The sequence below is a fragment of the Myxine glutinosa genome, chromosome 8 (assembly GCF_964187855.1).
Source record: "Myxine glutinosa chromosome 8, kmMyxGlut1.1, whole genome shotgun sequence".
Classification (NCBI taxonomy): domain Eukaryota; kingdom Metazoa; phylum Chordata; class Myxini; order Myxiniformes; family Myxinidae; genus Myxine; species Myxine glutinosa.
In genome coordinates, this window is record NC_136268.1 from 90718449 (window position 1) to 90738454 (window position 20006).

The 20006-nt window shown below is 44.1% G+C and overlaps 1 protein-coding gene across 3 annotated transcripts in view; it reads left to right on the forward strand.

The window, feature by feature from the left end:
* NUDT13 (nudix hydrolase 13) overlaps positions 1–16895 on the forward strand; it is a 92072-nt gene extending 75177 nt beyond the window's left edge. For 2 of the 3 annotated variants that reach the window (XM_068102750.2, XM_068102749.2), the window contains 2 exons: positions 5898–6052; positions 14019–16257. In XM_068102750.2, the coding sequence (XP_067958851.2) occupies positions 5898–6052; positions 14019–14198 (335 nt within the window). In that variant the 3' untranslated portion in view covers positions 14199–16257. Of the gene's footprint in view, positions 1–5897; positions 6053–14018 lie in introns of all 3 variants that reach the window. The other variant, XM_068102748.2, reaches the window with a different exon arrangement.
* The last annotated feature ends 3111 nt before the right edge of the window (positions 16896–20006 follow it).

Consider the following 20006-nt stretch of genomic DNA (forward strand, 5'->3'; position numbering starts at 1 on the left):
TTTTTTTGTATACAAAATCGAGGCTCGTGAAAGAGCTAACATTTATCACAAAAACAAATCAAAGAGACAAACAAACAAAGTATATAAAAAGGGGAGCGGTAGACAAGATGGGGAGAGAAAGGGAAGCACATAAACACAACATTTGAGAGCAGGGACATCGGGAATGTGTGGGAGGGAGAAGGATTGGGGGAAGGCGGCGTGGGAAGGAGGGGGGGGGGGGGGGGGTGAAGTATAAACACAAGTACACCAAGGACTTCCAGGAAAGAAGTTGTTGGTATTTCAAAAAAGTGGATTTGGGGTGAAATTAGCGGGGGTAGAAAAGATCAAGGTTTTGGATGGGGGAAGATAAGAGATGGTGGTGAACAGCTGTTTTAAAGACCTGGAGGGAGGAGTGGGATTGAAGAGAGTGAGGGAGTTTGTTCCAGAGGTGGGAGAAAAGAGGACTGAAGCAGTGAAGGTGAGCAGAGAGTCTTGATTTTGGCAGTTTAACCATAAGAGGGTTGCAGGCAGATCTTGTGCGACCTGTAGGAATATTTGGGGGACAGAGCCCAGAGAGAGCTGGAGGAGCAAGGCCGGAGAGGAGTCGGTAGAAGACAGAAAGACCACCAACCTGCCTGCGGTGAGTAAGTGAAAGGCCCTCGGAGGTAGCTTCATCGTGGGAGATTCCAATGATTCTGAATGCTTTGGTTTCAACAGCGTGAAGACGAGCTAGGTGTGAGGCAGGAGCACCAGCCCAGAGGGGGGAACAGTATTCCATTGAGCTGCGGATGAAAGCCTTATATGTGGTGAGGAGCTCAGGTGTGCCAAGAAGGATTTCGCACGATGGAGGATGCCCAGTCGGCGACTGGCTTTGGAGGCCAGATTTGAAATGTGGTTTTCCCAGGAAAGATCATGGCAGATAGTGAGACCCAAAAGCTTGAGTGACAGAACTTCTTGGAGAGGATTATTCAGAAAGTGGATGGGAGGGTTGTCCAGTCGGTCTTTTCGGAGAGACATCGTAAGAGTGTGAGATTTGTCAGGATTGAAAGACATGTTCCACTTGTTTGCCCATTCTGTGATTTTGTCCATGTCTGCAGAGAGCGAGGAGGCTGCAGACTGGTAATTTGAGGGATGAGGAATGGAGCGGCAGAGAGTGGAGTCATCAGCAAAGAGATAGAGAGGATTTTCAAGAGAGTCGGAGAGATCACTGATGAAGACCAGAAAAAGCACAGAGCCCAGAACACTGCCTTGGGGAACTCCAGCCTGAACAGGAAGAGTAGGTGAGAGAAACCCATTCAGGGCCACACATTGACTACGACTACAGAGGAAGTCCACCAGCCATGCGTGGAGATTTCCATGGATACCAAAGGAGGAGAGTTTGGTGAGCAGAGCGGGGTGCCAGACGGTATCGAAGGCACGTGATATGTCAAGGTTGACAGCTCTGATTTCCTGTTTGGCATTGAGGACCTCCATCCATTGTTCAGACAGCAGAAGCAGCATGTCCAGAGCAGAGTAACCAGGTCTGAAACCAAATTGATGATCAGAGATCAAGCCATTGGAGAAGAGGAAAGATTTCATATCTGAAGCAATGATGGATTCCATGACTTTGCTGATAATTGGGAGAAGGCTGATTGGTCTGTTGTTGCTAGGATCTGTTTTTTCACCTTTTTTGTGTAAAGCGGTGATATTGGCTGATTTCCAAGCAGATGGCAGATGACCTTGAGCAAAAGAGAGGGTGAAGAGAACAGAGAGAGGGAGTGAGAGCGGAAGAACAGGATTTTAGGACCCGTGGGCTGATGCCGTCAGGTCCAGTTGCAGAATCGGAGTCGAGGGTTGACAGAAACTTTTCCACCTTGTCAAGGAAAGGACACAGAGTCCAGGAGCAGCTGGGTACGACTGGGTACGGTGGGTACAGAGAGGGATGGGTTTGGGACACAAGATTTAGAGGCAAACACAGAGTTGAGGCATTCAGCTTTTTCATGTGCGGAGTCAGCTGTGTAGCCATTTGAGGTGAGGAAGGGGATGGAGGGGGAACAAACACCAGAAACAGATTTGACCAGACGCCACCAGGATTTGGAAGAGGGAGACAGATATGAGAGTTCGGTCTTGAGAATGGAGAGATATTGTTTCCTGGCTCTCCTGAGGGTGGAGACACACTTGTTTCGGGCTTTGTGAAAGGAAATGAGATTTCCTTCCATTGGATTAGCTTTCCAGGAGACGAAGGCAAGTTGTTTCTGGGCAACAGCCTCACCCCAAGATTCCGTGTACCATGGATGGGAGGAAGGCTATGACAACTGAAGACGAGATGGGATACATCTGTGCATGAGAGAGGGCAATTTACTTTGGAAGAATTCCCAGGATGAGTTGATGTCAGAGGCGGTAGAGATGGGAGACCAGTCCAGATGATTGATGGCTGCTTGAAGACCGTGCCAGTTGGCCTGAGTGAAATGCCAGACTCGACGACGCTGAGGAGGCTCCCTGAGAATGGTCAGAGAGATGTCTACTTTAACAAGCACATGATCAGATGAGGGATGGGTGATGGGGAAGATTTGGAGGGGATGGGTGATGGGGAAGATTTGGAGGGGAGGGGTGAGATTGGATTTTCGAAAGTTTCCGATTCATGGGAAACGAAAATATATTGCAAAATGAGTTTCTTGTGACCTTCGAGTCAAAGATACGTTTGAGGACACTGGAGGGGGGGTGGAGAGCAGGAAAGTTTAGGGAATGTAGAAAAGAGGAAGTGTAAGAGATGGAATTTTTTTTTGGAATGAATAGCTTTGGTGAGCAAGTCGAAAGCAACCTTTTAAAGAAGAAGAATAAAAAGGTGTTATAATACACGACAGAATACAGTACTTCAGGGGAAAGTTTAAACATTTTAAAGTTTAACAGTGAAAACTATCTGGGGAAATGTGGGTGAAACACGTGGTCGAAGAACGAACGAACGAATAAGAACAACGAATAAGAACAGAGAAGGAAATGTTTTTTTTGTTTTTTTTGGTTTTTGAGTTGAGATTTTAAACAAGGACGTATGGGGTGAAAAGACTGGGGAAAAAACAGAGAATGAAAGTAGTTGGAGCACAATAGATGGACCGCTGAGAGAAAAACAAAGCCTCAAGGTAGGACACGGTACAGGGCCTTAAAAGACACGACACAAATTAACCGACGATATTTTATACAGGTATGAAAGATTAACACTGAGAATCTTCCTCGGGACACACTATACGTGCACACACCATAAAATAAATAGTTTTGATGAAAATACAAATGGAAACAATTACTTAACTTCGATAGCGTGGAGAGTGTGGACAGCTTCGAAAAAACGGGAACCTCGCCAACAAGACCGGAAGCCGGAAGTCATTACAAAATTAACAATAAAAAGAGCAATCATAGCTTGCAAACCCTCACCAGGATGTATTTTCAGTGGTTTTTAAGGCTTTTGTGTTAAAACAAATATGACGGACGAACCACGTGACCGATGACGTCATCATTATTATTTTTTCTCTACCAATTTATGCCTACATGACGCTCAATAAATTTAATCTTGATCGGATGAAGTTTTGTACTGGTCGAATTATGACGTCATAATGGAGGCACCTATGACATCATCATTAACATATTTTATTCCCCATGGAGAGTTCTTTACAATGAGCCATGTCTCAATTTTTTCTATGCAGCGATTTCAGAGATATGGAGGTGCAAAGTTTTTCGGTTTTTCCAAGATGGCGGCCGAACCACGTGACCTATGGCGTCTTAATTATCTTTAAATAATTATACAGGTGGAGTTGCACCCATGGTGAAAATTTTCTGTCAATCGGACCAACGGTTGCAAAGAAAATAATATTTAGTCTGTGTGGACAAACAGACAAACAGACTCAAATGCAATACCCTCTCCTCAGGCGAGGGTAATAACAACACTTATGATAATAGCATAATATTACGAAACAATATCCCCACTCCGCATGGGGTTTGTGACTTGCGATATATTCCCGCACAATTTTATTATCGAGAATTTAGAATGGTGAGGCACAGTCTGATATTTTCAATGACCTGATCTTACATAAGTAATGGTAATAATAATCTTACTATAATTCACCAAATGTCCGTCCGTCTGTCTGTCTGTCCATCCGTTCAAAGGTACAGCAAAAACGGCTGAACCGATCGCAACGATATTTTGGGTGGGTAATCCTGGGATCTCCTGGAGTAAAATAGGCTATATTGTTTTTCCAATTTCAGCTTTGGCCTCCAGTATTTTCAGGTTTGGACTCCCGCATAACGTTATTTTCTCGGGTGCCGCACAAACGGCTGCACCGATCGCTGCACAGCTGCACCGATCGGCTGCACCAATCAGACTCGATGACCTCGAACAAAGACCTTTTATAAGGACATGGGTTGAATCCCTGCTTGAGAGAATGCCAACCCCCTCCCCGCCATCACGGCCGTCTCTCCAACTCACAATCCCACGAGATATGCAGAAAGGACGACTCAAAACCAATTCTCTTCTTTTTGATTTGTATATAAACATCATTAAAAGTAAATAATGACCTCGGCCAAAGTTCAAACGATGTGGATTTAATCTCTACATGAGAGAATTCCACATAGCTATTTGGGTGGTGTATAAGCCAACAGATTGCTGTCTCCATCGATCTTGCCGAGGCCGTAACACCTATCGGCTGAAAATCCTTTTAACTGTTGACTTGGTAGTTTTTACAATGAAGGAAACATTAACAATGTTGTTAAAGTTTATTTTGTGAATAATTTGTGATTGGAGATATGTTGTTTGGAATGAAAAAATAGATATCGAGTTCAAGTGAATGACGACATGCCATGATGGTTTCTACTTTCTGAACGTGAACTTCGCAGATCGCCATATGCAGATTCGCCACGGACCCACGATCGATGTTTCTATTCGTGAACATACCCGTTTGTTTGCGAATGGGTACGTTTTTCATGGAAGTCCTTCACGAACTTACTGTCAATGTCTGATGTGCGACTGAAGGTGCTACAGGAATGTGGAATTTATTGGTTTCATGCTTTGGCATTCGCCATATCTGCATTGCCTGTTTGCTTCCGGCCTCCCACCCGTGCATAGCACGGGTATCTCACTAGTAATAATAAAAAGGATAGTAACATGACCCCATGCCGCTCCCGTAGTGAGCAGGTGTACTCGTCTTGGAAAATGCCCATGAGTTGCCAATTCCTTTTCAAGGCCAGAAAAGCGGAATTCCATTGAAGGATGGAATTGAAGGATGCATTAACTCGTTTTTTCTTCTTTTGACATTCACCTTTTTCAACCTTTGATGTTATTTGGAAGATCAGTTTCGGCGAAAAAAATTCAGCGAACTTTCAAAATACGACCAAACATGCATGTTTTCCTCCCTGTGCTGAGTTTCTGAAGTTGTTCAGCATATGAATTCGCTTCCACATACTCTACCAGTTTAGGTGAACAAGCATTCATAAGCATCATCATAAGCATCATTATTGTAAATTAAACAAGAGGTTGAAGTACCGAAGAAGTATTGTGGATCGGAATGATGATGATAAACCAGCATATTTGGCCGATCAGGCCAGTGTCATATAAAAGTGAAATATGAATGCAATAACTCCTATGCCTTAATTTGTGCTTATTCATTCTTGTTCAACTTCTGCTTTCTTGAGACGTGAAGAAAGAACTCAGTAAATACAAGATACAAACTTGATTGTCTTTTATAATTTTCACCCAAACTCTTGTGGAAGATTTTGTCTTTATCTTGTAATATGTAAGAGGTATTCAAGTTTCTATGATGTTTATTGAGCTCTTCCTTCATGTTTTCACTGAAATAGATTTTTTTTAAATGGCAACTTGGTTTTCCGAGTGTTGTTCCTGGATAGAAATTCCAAAGTGGACAATTAATCCAGAAACGTGTGTGCTTATTTTCCAGGGGAAACGGTGGAAGCCGCTGTACACAGGGAAGTTGCTGAAGAGGTTGGGCTTAAGGTAGTTTCGGTACGATACTCTGGCTCTCAGCACTGGCCTTTTCCTTCAGGCTCCCTTATGATTGGCTGCCAAGCGAAAGTGCACTCCAGCAATACGAAGGTAATTGCTTCACATGAGGCAGACCTGCTCTGTATTAAGGTGCTGGTAAGGAATGTTGTAATGCAACTGATGTGCTCATTTGGCTATAAGTTAGTCATTTGCTTTTCACTAACTTGAATAATCTATTTGCTTAAAAAGGCACTGGGCATTTAAATATTTGAATATCAATAAGTTTGTATGCATAATCAGATTATCTTACTATAATTCACCAAATGTCCGTCCGTCCGTTTGAAGGTACCGCAAAAACGGCTCAACCGATCGCAACAATATTTTGGGTGGGTATTCCTGGGACCCCTGCGAGTAAAATAGGCTATATTGTTTTTCCAAGTTTTCCAAGTTTTCCAATTTTCCAGTTTTTTCAAACACGATGGAATAATATGTACCGATGTGAACAGTGGTGTGGCTTTTGTTGAAATTCTACAAATACTGTTTATTCTACGTACCAGGAGAGAGTAGATCGACTCCTGACAAACTCTTCCTATATAAACGTGCGGCTCCGAAGTAACATGGCAGCGTGTGCAAAGCGACTGAGAAACAGATGTAGCGGCCGCTTCCGTGTTACAGATTCTCAGCGCACACTCTTCACACATAAACGTGCGACTGAGAAAGACGTGTCGCGGCCGCTTCCATTTTGCAGAATTCAATCTTTTTTCAAAATGGGCGCCATGTACTGTTTAGATTTTGATGATTTGCGTGTGTTATGATTCAACAGATGTTTATATGAATCGTTTAAAATAAAAGAAGCCTTCAATTTCTGATATTTTGCCTTTTCATTTGGGCCTCCCAATTGAAGCCCCGCCCATAGGGAAGGTACTGTTGCTCGTACCATTTAATTTGCAGATGTGAAAAATAAAGTTTAAAAATAAATAAATAAGGTAATATGTTGCCCCAGTGCTCACTGGAGATGCGATGCAATGTGTCGAGCCAATAATTTAACTTTTATAAATGGATAACCTTTCAAGGTCACGGTGCATGATCGTCGAGTGCTTTTCCACTAGTTGGAAGAATAGTAGTTCAAGGAAAACTAAACACAGAATCCATTCCATCATGAGTTATAGCACTTTTGAATATGTAAATGGCTCATGCAAAGGCAAGAGAGAAGACTTGCCTGTAAACAAATCCTACTTTGTTTGCTCAGATAACTTTTTGCCAGGAGGTACAGTATTCCATAAAGCAATTGATAAAAGGGACGTAAACTGTAAAAATTTGAAATACCGACTCACCTCTGCACTTTGATGTTTCATATATTCTGATTTCAGCTAAGGAACATTCTCAGATGTTTGGATTGGAATATCAGGAATGGATTCGAAACAAAACCAGACTTGTGCTTCAGAATAATCAATCATGCAGCTTCATCGAGATCTCAATTATAATGGTGTTTGCTAAAGTGCAGCAAACAGAGTTTGCTGTGAGACATTAGCTCAACCACCGACAACATTAATGTGTCCATATTCACCATTGTGCAATATCCTGTGGAAAAATAAAAATGCCACACAATTTCTCAAACAGCTTCAACAAACCAAAGCAGCATCTATACCCTATACCCATGCACCAATACAATATTTCATCTATCAAATGATCCATATTGAATTTTGCTGCCTGCATCTGGCACTGTCAACATAATGTTTTTTTTTTTTTTTCCAAGAGCCAGGCTCATGAAAGAGCAAGGTAGATCTGCCAGTGGGATAAACATGAAAGAAATGTATGAACGGGATAAGAGGAGGAGAAGAAGGAGGTTGGAAACGCTGAAACCAGCACGTTAGATTAGTTAGCAAACCACCACGGTTAGGAGAGGTTAACAGAGGTAATAAAGTGCATTGGTCAGAATTGGTGATGACAAAATATGGTGGCACACTGCTTGCTTCAATTCCTGGAGGGAAGACTGGGATAGCACAGTTTCTGGAAGGTGCTTCCATAGATGGGATAAGTGAGGATTAAAAGGGTTGAGGTGTGCAGTCAGCCTGGATTTTGAAAGTTTAACCAGGATTCCTGGAAGAACACATGCATCCAGGAGTTGCTGGGGAGGATCAGAGGAGAGCAGAAGAAGCAACATTTGAGAAGACTACCAGTACTACAACTGATCTGCATAACCCAGCTAAGGGGTGTAACAATCCCCAAGGGGTTCAGCCTTTTGTACTTCAGTCCTTTGAGACCAGGGGAACGTGAGGTTGTGGCAGGAATTTCAATGTTTTTGGCCATCGTGCCAGCGATAGCTCACCTACTCTTCGCGAAGGACACCGTGGGTTCTTTAACATCCACCAACTAATGCTGCCAGACGGGATGCCCACTTAACGTTTATCCAAGAGACGGCACACACATTGATGAATCACCCTGCCTGTGAAACACAAGGATGGCAATTTATAGCTGGGTCGAGATTCAAACCCAGGCTAGATGGCTTGTAGGTGAGTGTGCGGACCTGTAGGCCATCCTGCCAGCCAAATGAAGAAGAGGTTGTTAATAAAAAAGAGACAACTGACCTGCCTGTGATGTGAAAGCAACATACCTTGTGCTTCACCCTCATCACGGCAGATTGCAATCATTTTGAGTGTTACATTTCACAAAATCCAGGAGAAAAAAAATATTATATATATATATGTATATATATATATATATATATATATATATATATATATATATATATATATATATATATATATATATATATATATATATATATATACTGAAACACAAAAGAAATTTACCACCTTTGAAACCTTTAAATATCAACAATAACACTGCGTGTAGTAAATGTGTGAACTTATTTGTGGACAATAGTGTCCTCACTGTCAGACAAAATGGTCACGGATGGTCACTTGAACCTTCAATGGTCACTTCATAGCACAGCTGTTGAACAGCCGTTTTGACTGTCAGTTATTAGCCAAGGGGTACGGGATGATTTTAATGAGCTGCCCGTGATGTCTTGATATTGGCTTTAAAAAGGCCAGTGCAAAATGGGCATTTCAATCAACATGCCACGATTGTCAAGGGATCAACGGCAGCGTGCCCTGGGCATGCTGCAAGGCGGACTGAGCTACCTGCCACACACGCTATTGAAAGGGGACTGACATTGCAACCTGTGCTGTTCTGTACTGCAGAACAAACTGATGAGATGGTGTATCTTGGTCAAAAACTTGACATGTCATCAATAAAATGCCAATGTTTCAATTAGCAATTGTTGGTTTGTACAGTAGCTCAGTCCGCCTTGCAGCATGCCCAGGGCACGCTGCCGTTGATCCCTTGACAATCGTGGCATGTTGATTGAAATGCCCATTTTGCACTGGCCTTTTTAAAGCCAATATAAAACATCACGTGCAGCTCATTACAATCATCCCGTACCCCTTGGCTAATCACTGACAGTCAAAACGGCTGTTCAACAGCTGTGCTATGAAGTGACCATTGAAGGTTCAAGTGACCATCCGTGACCGTTTTGTCTGACAGTGAGGACACTATTGTCCACAAATAAGTTCACACATTTACTACACGCAGTGTTATTGTTGATATTTAAAGGTTTCAAAGGTGGTAAGTTTCTTTTGCGTTTCAGTATATATATAGTCATGTGAAAAAGTAAGTACACCCCATGTAAAGTTTTGACATTTTCAACATACAGCTATTTGATCTTCATTTCAACAATATTGATAGATAGAGGTGATATAATATAACAAATATCATGAAACATTTACATTTTGTACTCCATTGTATAATTTAAATAAACATCAATGCAAATTTTGCATGTGGAAAAAGTAAGTACACCCTTGGCTCTAAAAGGTGGTATTGCCCCCTTTGGCAGAAACAACCTCAACTAGAACTGCCACTTTAAAACTGCTGGCAGTGATGACTGGTTTACTCACACCCACTTTTGATACAACCCCACTTTTCATACAACCCCACTTTTGATACAACCCCACTTTTCATACAACCCCACTTTCATTGGACATGCTTTGACACAACCCCCTTGGATACAACCCCGACACACACACACACACACACACACACACACACACACACACACACACACACACACACACATCCCCCCACCCCAACACACACACACACACACACATGCACACACACAACACACACACACATCCCCCCTACCCCCCCTCCCCCCAAACACACACACACACACACCAACCCCCCTCTCCCCCCTCCCCCCCCCCCCCCCCCACCTACACACACACATCCCTCCACCCCCACACACACACACATCCCCCATACACACACACACACACCCCACCCCCAACACACACACACACACACACACACACATATCCACACACATATCCACACACACACACGCGCACACCCCTCCCTCCACACGCACACACATATCCAGACAAATGCACAACCCCCTCCCCCCACAACACATCCCACACACACTTCCCCTGACACACACCCCCACCCCCACCCCCCCCCCCCCCCCCCCACACAAACACACACATCCCCACACACACACACATTCCCCCTACCCCCCACCCACATACACACACACAAACACATGCACACGTCCTCCCACCCCCACCCCCAACACACACACACACATATCCCCCCACCCCTAACACACACACATGCACACATCCCCCCCACCCCCAACACATACACACACACACACACACACACACACACACACACACACACACATACCCCCTCACCCCTAACACACACACAAACACATGCACACATCCCCCCACCCCCCCCAAACCCTAACACACATGCACACACACACAAACACCCGCACACCCCTCCACCCACATGCACACACATATCCAGACAAGCGCGCATCCCCCTTCCCCCAACCCCAAGACACATCCCACACACACATCCCCCGACACACACCCCCACGCCCCCCCCCCCACACACACACATCCCCACACACACACACACACATTCCCCCTACCCCCCACCCACATACACACACACAAACACATGCACACGTCCTCCCAGCCCCACCCCCAACACACACACACACACATTAGGCATTTCTTATAACTGTCTACCAGTCTCTGACATCGACTGGGAGAAATTTTTGCCCACTCCTCCATGCAGAATTCTTTCAGGTGTGCGATGTTTGAAGGGTTTCTTGCATGCACAGCTCGTTTCAAATTCCCCCACAACATCTCGATGGAATTTAGATCTGGGCTTTGACTTGGCCATTCCAGAACCCACCATTTCTTTCTTTTCAGCCATTCCTTGGTGGATTTACTGGTATGTTTAGGGTCATTGTCATGTTGCAAGGTCCACCTTCGGTTGATCTTCAACTTTCTGACAGATGGCCTCACATTATCCTCAAGCATCCTATCTGGTACAATGAAGAATTCATAGTGGATTCTATGATGGTGAGCTGCCCAGGCCCTGATGCAGCAAAGCTGCCCCAAACCATAATATTTCCACCACCATGCTTTACAGTTGGTATCAGGTTCTTGTGGTCAAATGCTGTCTTTGGTTTTCGCCAAACATGTCTTCTGGTACTGTGGCCAAATAGCTCTACATTTGACTCATCTGTCCAGAGCACATTGTTCCAGAAGTGCTGGTCTTTGCCTAGGTGTTCATTGGCAAACTTTAATCTTGCCCTGATGTTCTTTCTGGACAGCAAAGGTTTCCTCCTGGCACACCTCCCATGTAGATCAAATTTGTGCAGCCTCTTTCTAATGGTAGACTCGTTCACTTTGACATCAACAGTGGCAAGAGCTACCTGTAGGTCCCGTGATGACATTCTGGGGTTCTTCGAGACTTCTTTCAGCATCTTGCGGTCTGTTCTCAGGCTGAACTTGCTGGGGCGGCCTGGCCTGAATAAGTTGGCAGTTGTTTGGATTTTTCTCCACTTGCAGATGATCTTCTGGACAGTCTAATGATTGATTTCAAATTGTTTGGAAATCTTTTTAAATCCATTCCCAGACTCGTAGGCATCTATAACCTTCTTTCTGAAGGCCTCAGAGAGCTCTTTTGATCTCGGCATGGTGACGCCGCACACTTCAACAACAAAGAGCAAACCAAATGAAATGTCTGAGGTTTAAATAAGACAGGTTCCTCCAAAGAACAAACAACACCATGCATTTTAAGGCCATTTTCCCTGCTAGAGCGGGGGTTAGCCTTGCGGTCCCCATGACAATCTTCTCCATCTTGCCCTATTTTCTGCATCTCTCCTTGTTTAACCCCCTTGCCCGCATTTCTTCTTCCACCATCTTTGGCCAAGTCTTTCTCGGTCTTCCCCGTCCTCGACTTCCTTCTCCATTCATTTCCATCACTCTTCTCAACCAGTCACTTTCATCCTTCCTCAACACATGACCAAACCATCTCAACCTGTTCCTCTTCACAACACCAATCACAGGCTCTATTCCCATCATTTTTCGCAATTCATCATTTGTCTTCCTCTCTCTCAACGATACTCCGCACATCCACCGAACCATTCGCATTTCCACCCTTTCCAACCTTCGTTGCTGCTCTACGTTCATTACCCATGTCTCGCTCCCATAAATCATAACACTTCTCACACATGCAGCATGCACCTTTCCCTTCACCTTCAACGACACTCCCCTCCTCATCAGCACGCCACTCAGTTCCCGAAACTTCTTCCATGCACATCTCACTCCAGCAACCGTTGCCGAGTCTGATCCACCTTCTCCATTCAGCATGTCTCCGAGGTAGCAAAATGTTTTCACACCTTCCAGCTTCATGCCGTCTCCAAGATCCAACTCAACATTTCCTCCATCTGCAGCTCCCACTGTGCACACCTTACATTTGAATGTAGCTGCCACACTGGTTAATGACCCTCTCAGACCACTACATTTTTGATGAACCCACTCAGCGCACATTGTACATTGAATGGAGTTCACTCCGACACCCTTCCTGCACACAGCACAGGGCCACTTCCCAGTTCTTTCCACCTCACCACATGCTCACCTCACCTCACCAGGTTCCTCCAAGATCCTCTCTAACGATGTTTTAATCATTTGCACCTGAGCTGGTGCACCTGATTCTAATTTTAGGTCTTTGAAGTAGTGATAAATGTAGGAGTGTACTTACTTTTTCCACATGCGAAATTTGCATTTATGTTTATTTAAATTATACAATGGACTACAAAATGTAAATGTTTCATGATATTTGTTATATTACATCACCTTTATCTATCAATATTGTTGAAATGAAGATCAAATAGCTGTATGTTGAAATATGTTGAAAAAGTCAAAACTTTACATGGGGTGTACTTACTTTTTCACATGACTCTATATATATATATATATATATATATATATATATATATATATACACACACACACACACCAGAAACGACATCTTTTGAACAGAATTTTAAATATAAAATGTTAAATGGGAAAAAACCTTAAATACAAAAAAAAACATGAAATTTTATGTTATAATTTTATGTTAAATAATTTTAAAATGTTAAATTCAATTTTAAATAGAGAAATGTTAAAGTTGAATCCAAAAATTACATCTATACCTGTAAAAGGCAAAAATCTCTCAGCACGGCCACATCTTTTAATTTACAAACTCCAAACTTTGGGGAGCAACATAGGCTATGTGGCCCTGGCCTCACGCAGGGGTGTTTGGAGCCGAGAGGAGGCATAAATTAATCTATGTAAATATGTACTGTGTAGCGCCACCTGGTGGTGGTGGGGCAAAGAGTATTACAATTTTCTTTTTTACCTGGGCAACGCTGAGGTTAAAGCAGTTTTTGCATGGGTAAATTTGTCCTCCTCCCCTCCCTCTCCCCTCTCCCCTTCCCACCCGACCTCTCCCTGCCACCCCTCCCCGGGCAAAGCCGGGTACTTCAGCTAGTGTTAAATTGAAAACAAACAAGAAAACGTTTTTGCACAATTTATTTCACATCCATCTTCAAAAGCATTGAGATGTTACACCATATTTTGAAAATATTTCTCATTTTAAAATATTTTAACATCTACAGTCTTGCTACTTGATTACAGATGCATCATCTCTTGTCACAATTCAGCTTTCATTGGATGAGACGGAGCTTGAGGCAGCTTGTTGGTTTGGAAAAGAGGAGGTTCGAGCAGCACTGCAAGCAGCTGTTTCCGCAGAAAATATTGGTGGAAACAATGACAGACTCTGCGTACCTCCTCCTTGGACCATTGCTCACAAGCTTATCCAAGAGTGGCTGCATGAAGAATAAAAATGGGCACTCTATAAATTTGAGCTTTTGGTGTTGGACATGTTTATCAAAATATGAATGATATTTTTGTCTGACTTGCATAAACCAATTTTCAACGAATGGATCAGCGTTTTTTTAAATTATGAAATAGCCTGGATCATGTGGCTACCTTTCTTTGGTAAAATGTACGAATGTATATGCACTTCCATTGTTCCCAGTAATTACCATCAGGTAGTGGTCCCTCCTCATGCCCTGTGGAGACCTTTTCCTTTCATTTCTTCACTTGGATTTGCTGTAAACCCCAACAATGGTATTTTCACAGGTTTTTATTTTTATTTTACCAAATGCTAAGTATATGATCCCTGAGACAAGCCGAGCTGTCTTACAGTAGAGATTTTTTTTTTTAACCAAAGGATAGGGGTAGGATCCCTGAAAGAAAAATGGTTGGCATCAGGAAGGGCATCCGTCCATAGAAGCCTGAGTTCCAAAACTCATGATTGCCGTTCTAAAGCTTGGGCGTGGTACAGCCCGAAGTACCACGTGGACAAGTCCACCTGCCTATGACCAAAAGCAATGAGCAGCCTGGAGGAAAGGAGCTGTACAGGTAAAATGACTTCTAATGACAGCAAACAGCCTGGGAATTGTGCATGTATCCCAGTTTGATAGAGTTTCAAATGAGAAAAAAAGAAGAAGAAAGATGTCATACAGAGGAAATCCACCGCCTCTCCCCCAAAAAAGGTTGCCATGGATACATCAAATTGTCCATTTCATCAAGATTTAAATTGACGATATTAATCAAAGCTCGGTTCCATCGGATTTTAATTGATTCTGCATCAGTGTATGAAGAATGGGAAAGGTTTAACCACATTAGAGCCAAGAATACATTTTTCAAAATAGCCAGGCAGATGGTAAAGGATAGAAGAGATGTGGCAGAAGGTAATCGTTTCTAAAAAAAACTACAGAGTTCATGGAACCGATACCCCACGCAGTGTTCAAGTATATGCAGGAGAGTTGCTGTTCGTGGGGGTACAAAAGGGGGTAATGGTGGATTAGGGTTAGGGACTGAGGGAAATAGGGTATCTTTAAAATATTGCTATGTTTGTGGGGGTAGGGATGAATACTGTAGTGGATAGGAATGTATAGTTTAGCATGTGCCATGAAGAAGAAGAACCTCGATGTACTAATCAGGGAATCTGTAGAGCATAAAATCGTATATGTGTATCCATTTGAGGGGTGGAGCTATGCTAATTAGGTAGGGCTTAAGGATAATCCCCAATATGTAATTGCCGTTGTGATTTGTCCCTTATGTTTTATTTCTTGCATAATCTTTCAAAAAGGGCCGCCATTACAACAATTACAATAACAACAATAACCAGAATTGCCGACAGTACCCAGACATTACGACCGGCAAGTACACCACGCCCAGCCGAACATTCCTGAAGGGCGGCTACACTCCGCCTCGAAGGACCGTAATTGACAGGCCACGCCCTGAGCTTCGTCATTGGGCGTCAAGCAGGCCGTGAGGCCCCGCCCCGAAGGGGATGATTGGTAGTGGAGATAGGATGATGTGATGAGACGTCAGGATTGGTTGAGTGTGACGACAGTGAGGGACAAAGGAGGGTGTGTCCCTCCCTCTCGTTCCGGTGCTGGGCATGGGCGGTCGCATTCTTTGGCTCATCTGTGCTTGTGGAAAAAGGCTCTCTCTCTCTCTTGTTCTGGCCTGGGTGGAGGACGACTGCGCTTCGTGCCGTGTGTGCCTGAGACTTCATCGGAGCTTTGTGGAGCATGGAACGACCGGAGGACGTTTTGCCACTGCTTCACGGTTCAGGTTGTCATGTGGCGATTTGTGCCATCTTGTGCACTCCCGCATGGAGACTCGGGGACCATTTGCGCTTGTCCTCGTCGGAGCAAAGCTGAGTATCGGCCAACTCGCCAAACCATTTTTCTTTTCTTTATCATTCCCCTGTTGTGTAATTATGTCTGATGGAGGATCCTCAAATTCGGAATTTTAGTTTTTACCTCACCATCCATTTTATTTCCGTGCTTTATTTTCATTAAATCTTTTAATTTTGGCGTTTCATTCTTGTATTGTGAATTTTCCTTGTCATGTGTGTTTATTTGTTTGTGGGTTCAAGGAATAAACCCCGTGATGGCCGTCCGTTCAGGTAAGGCTTCGGGTCCTTCCCGCGCACGAGAAAAGATAATCCCGCCAAGTTCAGGCCTCGGAGTAACAACGTTCGGCTATTCCTCTGCAGCCGGTGTTCATCGGCCACGGACTTGACAATATGTACAAACTGTAACCTTAATTAACATGTTTGTGCATTGTTTCTGTGCTATTTATTTTCATGAATATATGCACCTGCGCTCAACTTTCTCTGCAGCATGAGCCCATGCAGAGTTAAGAATGTAAAATAAAGTTTATTTTGTTGAGTTAAGATCATGAAACTTACATTTAATAATAATGATGATAAACTTGATCCAATAATGCGATGCAATGATGGCGACGATAAAGACGACTTTGAGGAGATCCTGGTGTTAGACGATTTGAGGGGGTTATTGTGTTGATGGTCCATGTTAATTAATTGGGTAACATGGTAAAAATACAATAGTAAAATATACAGTGCCATGAGAAAGTATTCACATCCCTTGACGTTTTTTGCATTTTGGTGTGTTACAGCCTGAATTGAAAGTGGATAAAATTGAGATTTTTTTTTGTTACTGATCTACACATGTCAGAGTGGAATTTTTTTAATTTAGGAAATTTTTACAAATTTATTAAAAATGAAAAGCTGAAATGTCTTGAGCCAATAAGTATTTAACCCTTTTGCTGTGACACTCCAAATTGAGCTCAGGTGCATCCAATTTCCTTTGATCATCCTCGAGATGTCTCGACAACTTGATCGAGTCCACCTGTAGCCAATTCAATTAATTGCACTTGATTTAGAAAGAAACACACTTTTTATATAAGATGCCACAGTTCATAGTACATGTCAGAGCAGAAACACTACCATAAATTAGGTCCAAGGAACTGTCAAGATAGAATTTGACATAAAATTGTGAGAAGGAATGGATCTGGGGAAGGGTATAAAACCATTTCTGGAGTGTTAAAAGTTCCGAAGAGCACAGAGCTCCATCATTAGGAAATGAATAGAATATGGAACTACACACTCTTCCTAGAGCTGGGCATCTGACCAAACTGAGTAACTGGGCAAGAAGGACCTTGTTGAAGGAGGTGACCAAGAACCCAATGACCACTGACGGAACTACTGAGTTCCTTGGCTGAGATGGGAGAACCTGCCGGAAGACCAACAGTCTCTGCAGCACTTCACAAATCTAGGCTTTATGGAAGAGTGGCCACACAGAAGCCACACCTGAGAAAAAGGTGCATGACAGCACACCTGGAATTTGCAAAAAGGCACGTGGAATATTCCGAGAGCATGAGCTTTCATTCACCCTGGGCCACCTCCCATCTGCCTGGAGGTCAACTAACATCATTCATAGGAAGGGTCGACAAACAAATCCTCAACTACAGGCCAGTAAACATTCTCAACGATGAGCAAGGTTATATAATCCATCAACTCTGCCGATATCAAGTAATTCCTCTTTTCAAATAGCTTGATCTCTGACCATCTTTGATCTCTGATCTCTGACATTCTTTAAAAGGCTGCTTTCGACTTGCTCACCAAATCAATTCATCCCCAAAAAAATATCCATCTCCTATAGTGCCTTTTTTCTACATTCCCTAAACTCTCCTGCACTCCATCCTCCATCCAGCGTCCTTAAACGTATTTTTAACTCGAAGGTGTCAAGAAACTCATTTTGCAATAAATGTTCGTTTCCCATAAATCGTACACTTTCTAAAATCCAATCTCACCCCTCCCCTCCAAATCTTCCCCATAACCCCTCCCCTCCAAATCTTCCCCATCACCCCTCCCCTCCAAATCTTCCCCATCACCCATCCCTTTCAAATCTCCCCCCTTGCCCCCTCCCTCCTAAACTACCCCCTCACCCCTCCCCGCCAAGACGCCCCCTCGTCCCTCCCCTCCAAGACTCCTGCCTCACCCCTCCCCTCCAAATCTCCCCCATATCCCATCCCTTTCAAATCCCTCCCCTTGTCCCTTCCCTCCCAAACTCCCCCCTCACCCCTCCCCTTCAAATCTCCCCACCCTCATTGCTTCTCAATTTCCCCCCTCTCACTTCCCCTCCTCAAAGCGTCCTCCCCACTTCTTCCCCCTTCCAACTCTCACCTCCATCTCCCCCAACCTTATGCCTCGCTCTTCCCCCTCCTCAAATAACACCTCATTGTGCCTCACCCAATCACCATCAAACCTTTTGTCCGCCCCATCCTTCCCTTTCTCCGAGCTATTCTGAAATCTCTGACACACCTTCAACAGCTCTCCCTACCTCTTCCACCTCTTCCACATCTTACCCTACCCCTCCTCCCCCCTGTTCTGTATCTGATGCTCCCCCTTCCTCTTCATTAACGGTATGGACCTCAAACATCCGGGGCCTTCGTTCAAACTTAACTGATCTCTCCATACAGGTTGCTTCTGTCAAACCAGACGTGATCTGCTTAACAGAAACTTTCCTCCTTTATGATGTCTCTGATTCCTTAGTATCTCTCCCGGGCTACTCCCTCCTCCGGTATGATAGACCTGAGCCTCGTCCTGGAGGCGGGGTTGCTATCTTTATCAAAAACTCTCTTCCTCACTCGCCCTGCACTGCACTCTCTCCACCTCACCCCCAGGAATACCTTTGGCTACGGCTTCCCCTTCGCTTCCACCTCTTGTTCATATGTGTGTTGTACCGTCCACCAAACTGTGATGACTCCATCTACATCTCGCTGTCTGATAATATGGACCAACTTCTATCTACTCATCCCAACTCTCTCTTCCTCATATGTGGTGATTTCAACTGTCATCATGCCAGTTGGCTGGGTGTGGGTACCTCTCTCACCAGCCATGGCTCCTCAGCAAAGGACTTCTGCGACTCACTGGGACTGACACAATCTGTCAATTTCCCGACCCGGATCTCAGTCAACGGAACATCTTCTCTTCTGGACTTGGTTATGACTAACTTCCCTGAAAATGTCTGCTGCTCTTCTTCTGCTCCAATCGGATCATCTGATCATGTCCTTGTTAAAGTGGACATCTCTCTGACCATCCTCAGGGAGCCTGCTCAGCGTCGACGAGTCTGGCATTTCACTCAGGCCAACTGGCACGGTCTTCAAGCAGCCATCAATCATCTGGACTGGTCTCCCATCTCTACCACCTCTGACATCAACTCATCCTGGGAATTCTTCCAAAGTAAATTGCTCTCTCTCATGCACAGATTTATCCCATCTCGTCTTCAGTTGTCATACCCTTCCTCCCGTCCATGGTACACGGAATCTTGTGGTGAGGCTGTTGCCCAGAAACAACTTGCCTTCGTCTCCTGGAAAGCAAATCCAACAGAAGGAAATCTCATTTCCTTTCACAAAGCCCGAAACAAGTGTGTGTCCACCCTCAGGAGAGCCAGGAAACAATATCTCTCCGTTCTCAAGACCGAACTCTCTTATCTGTCTCCCTCTTCCAAATCCTGGTGGTGTCTGGTCAAATCCGTTTCTGGTGTTTGTTCCCCCTCCATCCCCTCCCTTACCTCAAACGGCTACACAGCTGACTCCGCACGTGAAAAAGCTGAATGCCTCAACTCTGTGTTTGCCTCTAAATCTTGTGTCCCAAACCCATCCCTCTCTGTACCCACCATACCCAGTCGTACCCTGCTGCTCCTGGACTCCGTGTCCTTTCCTCCTGACAAGGTGGAAAAGTTTCTGTCAACCCTCGACTCTGA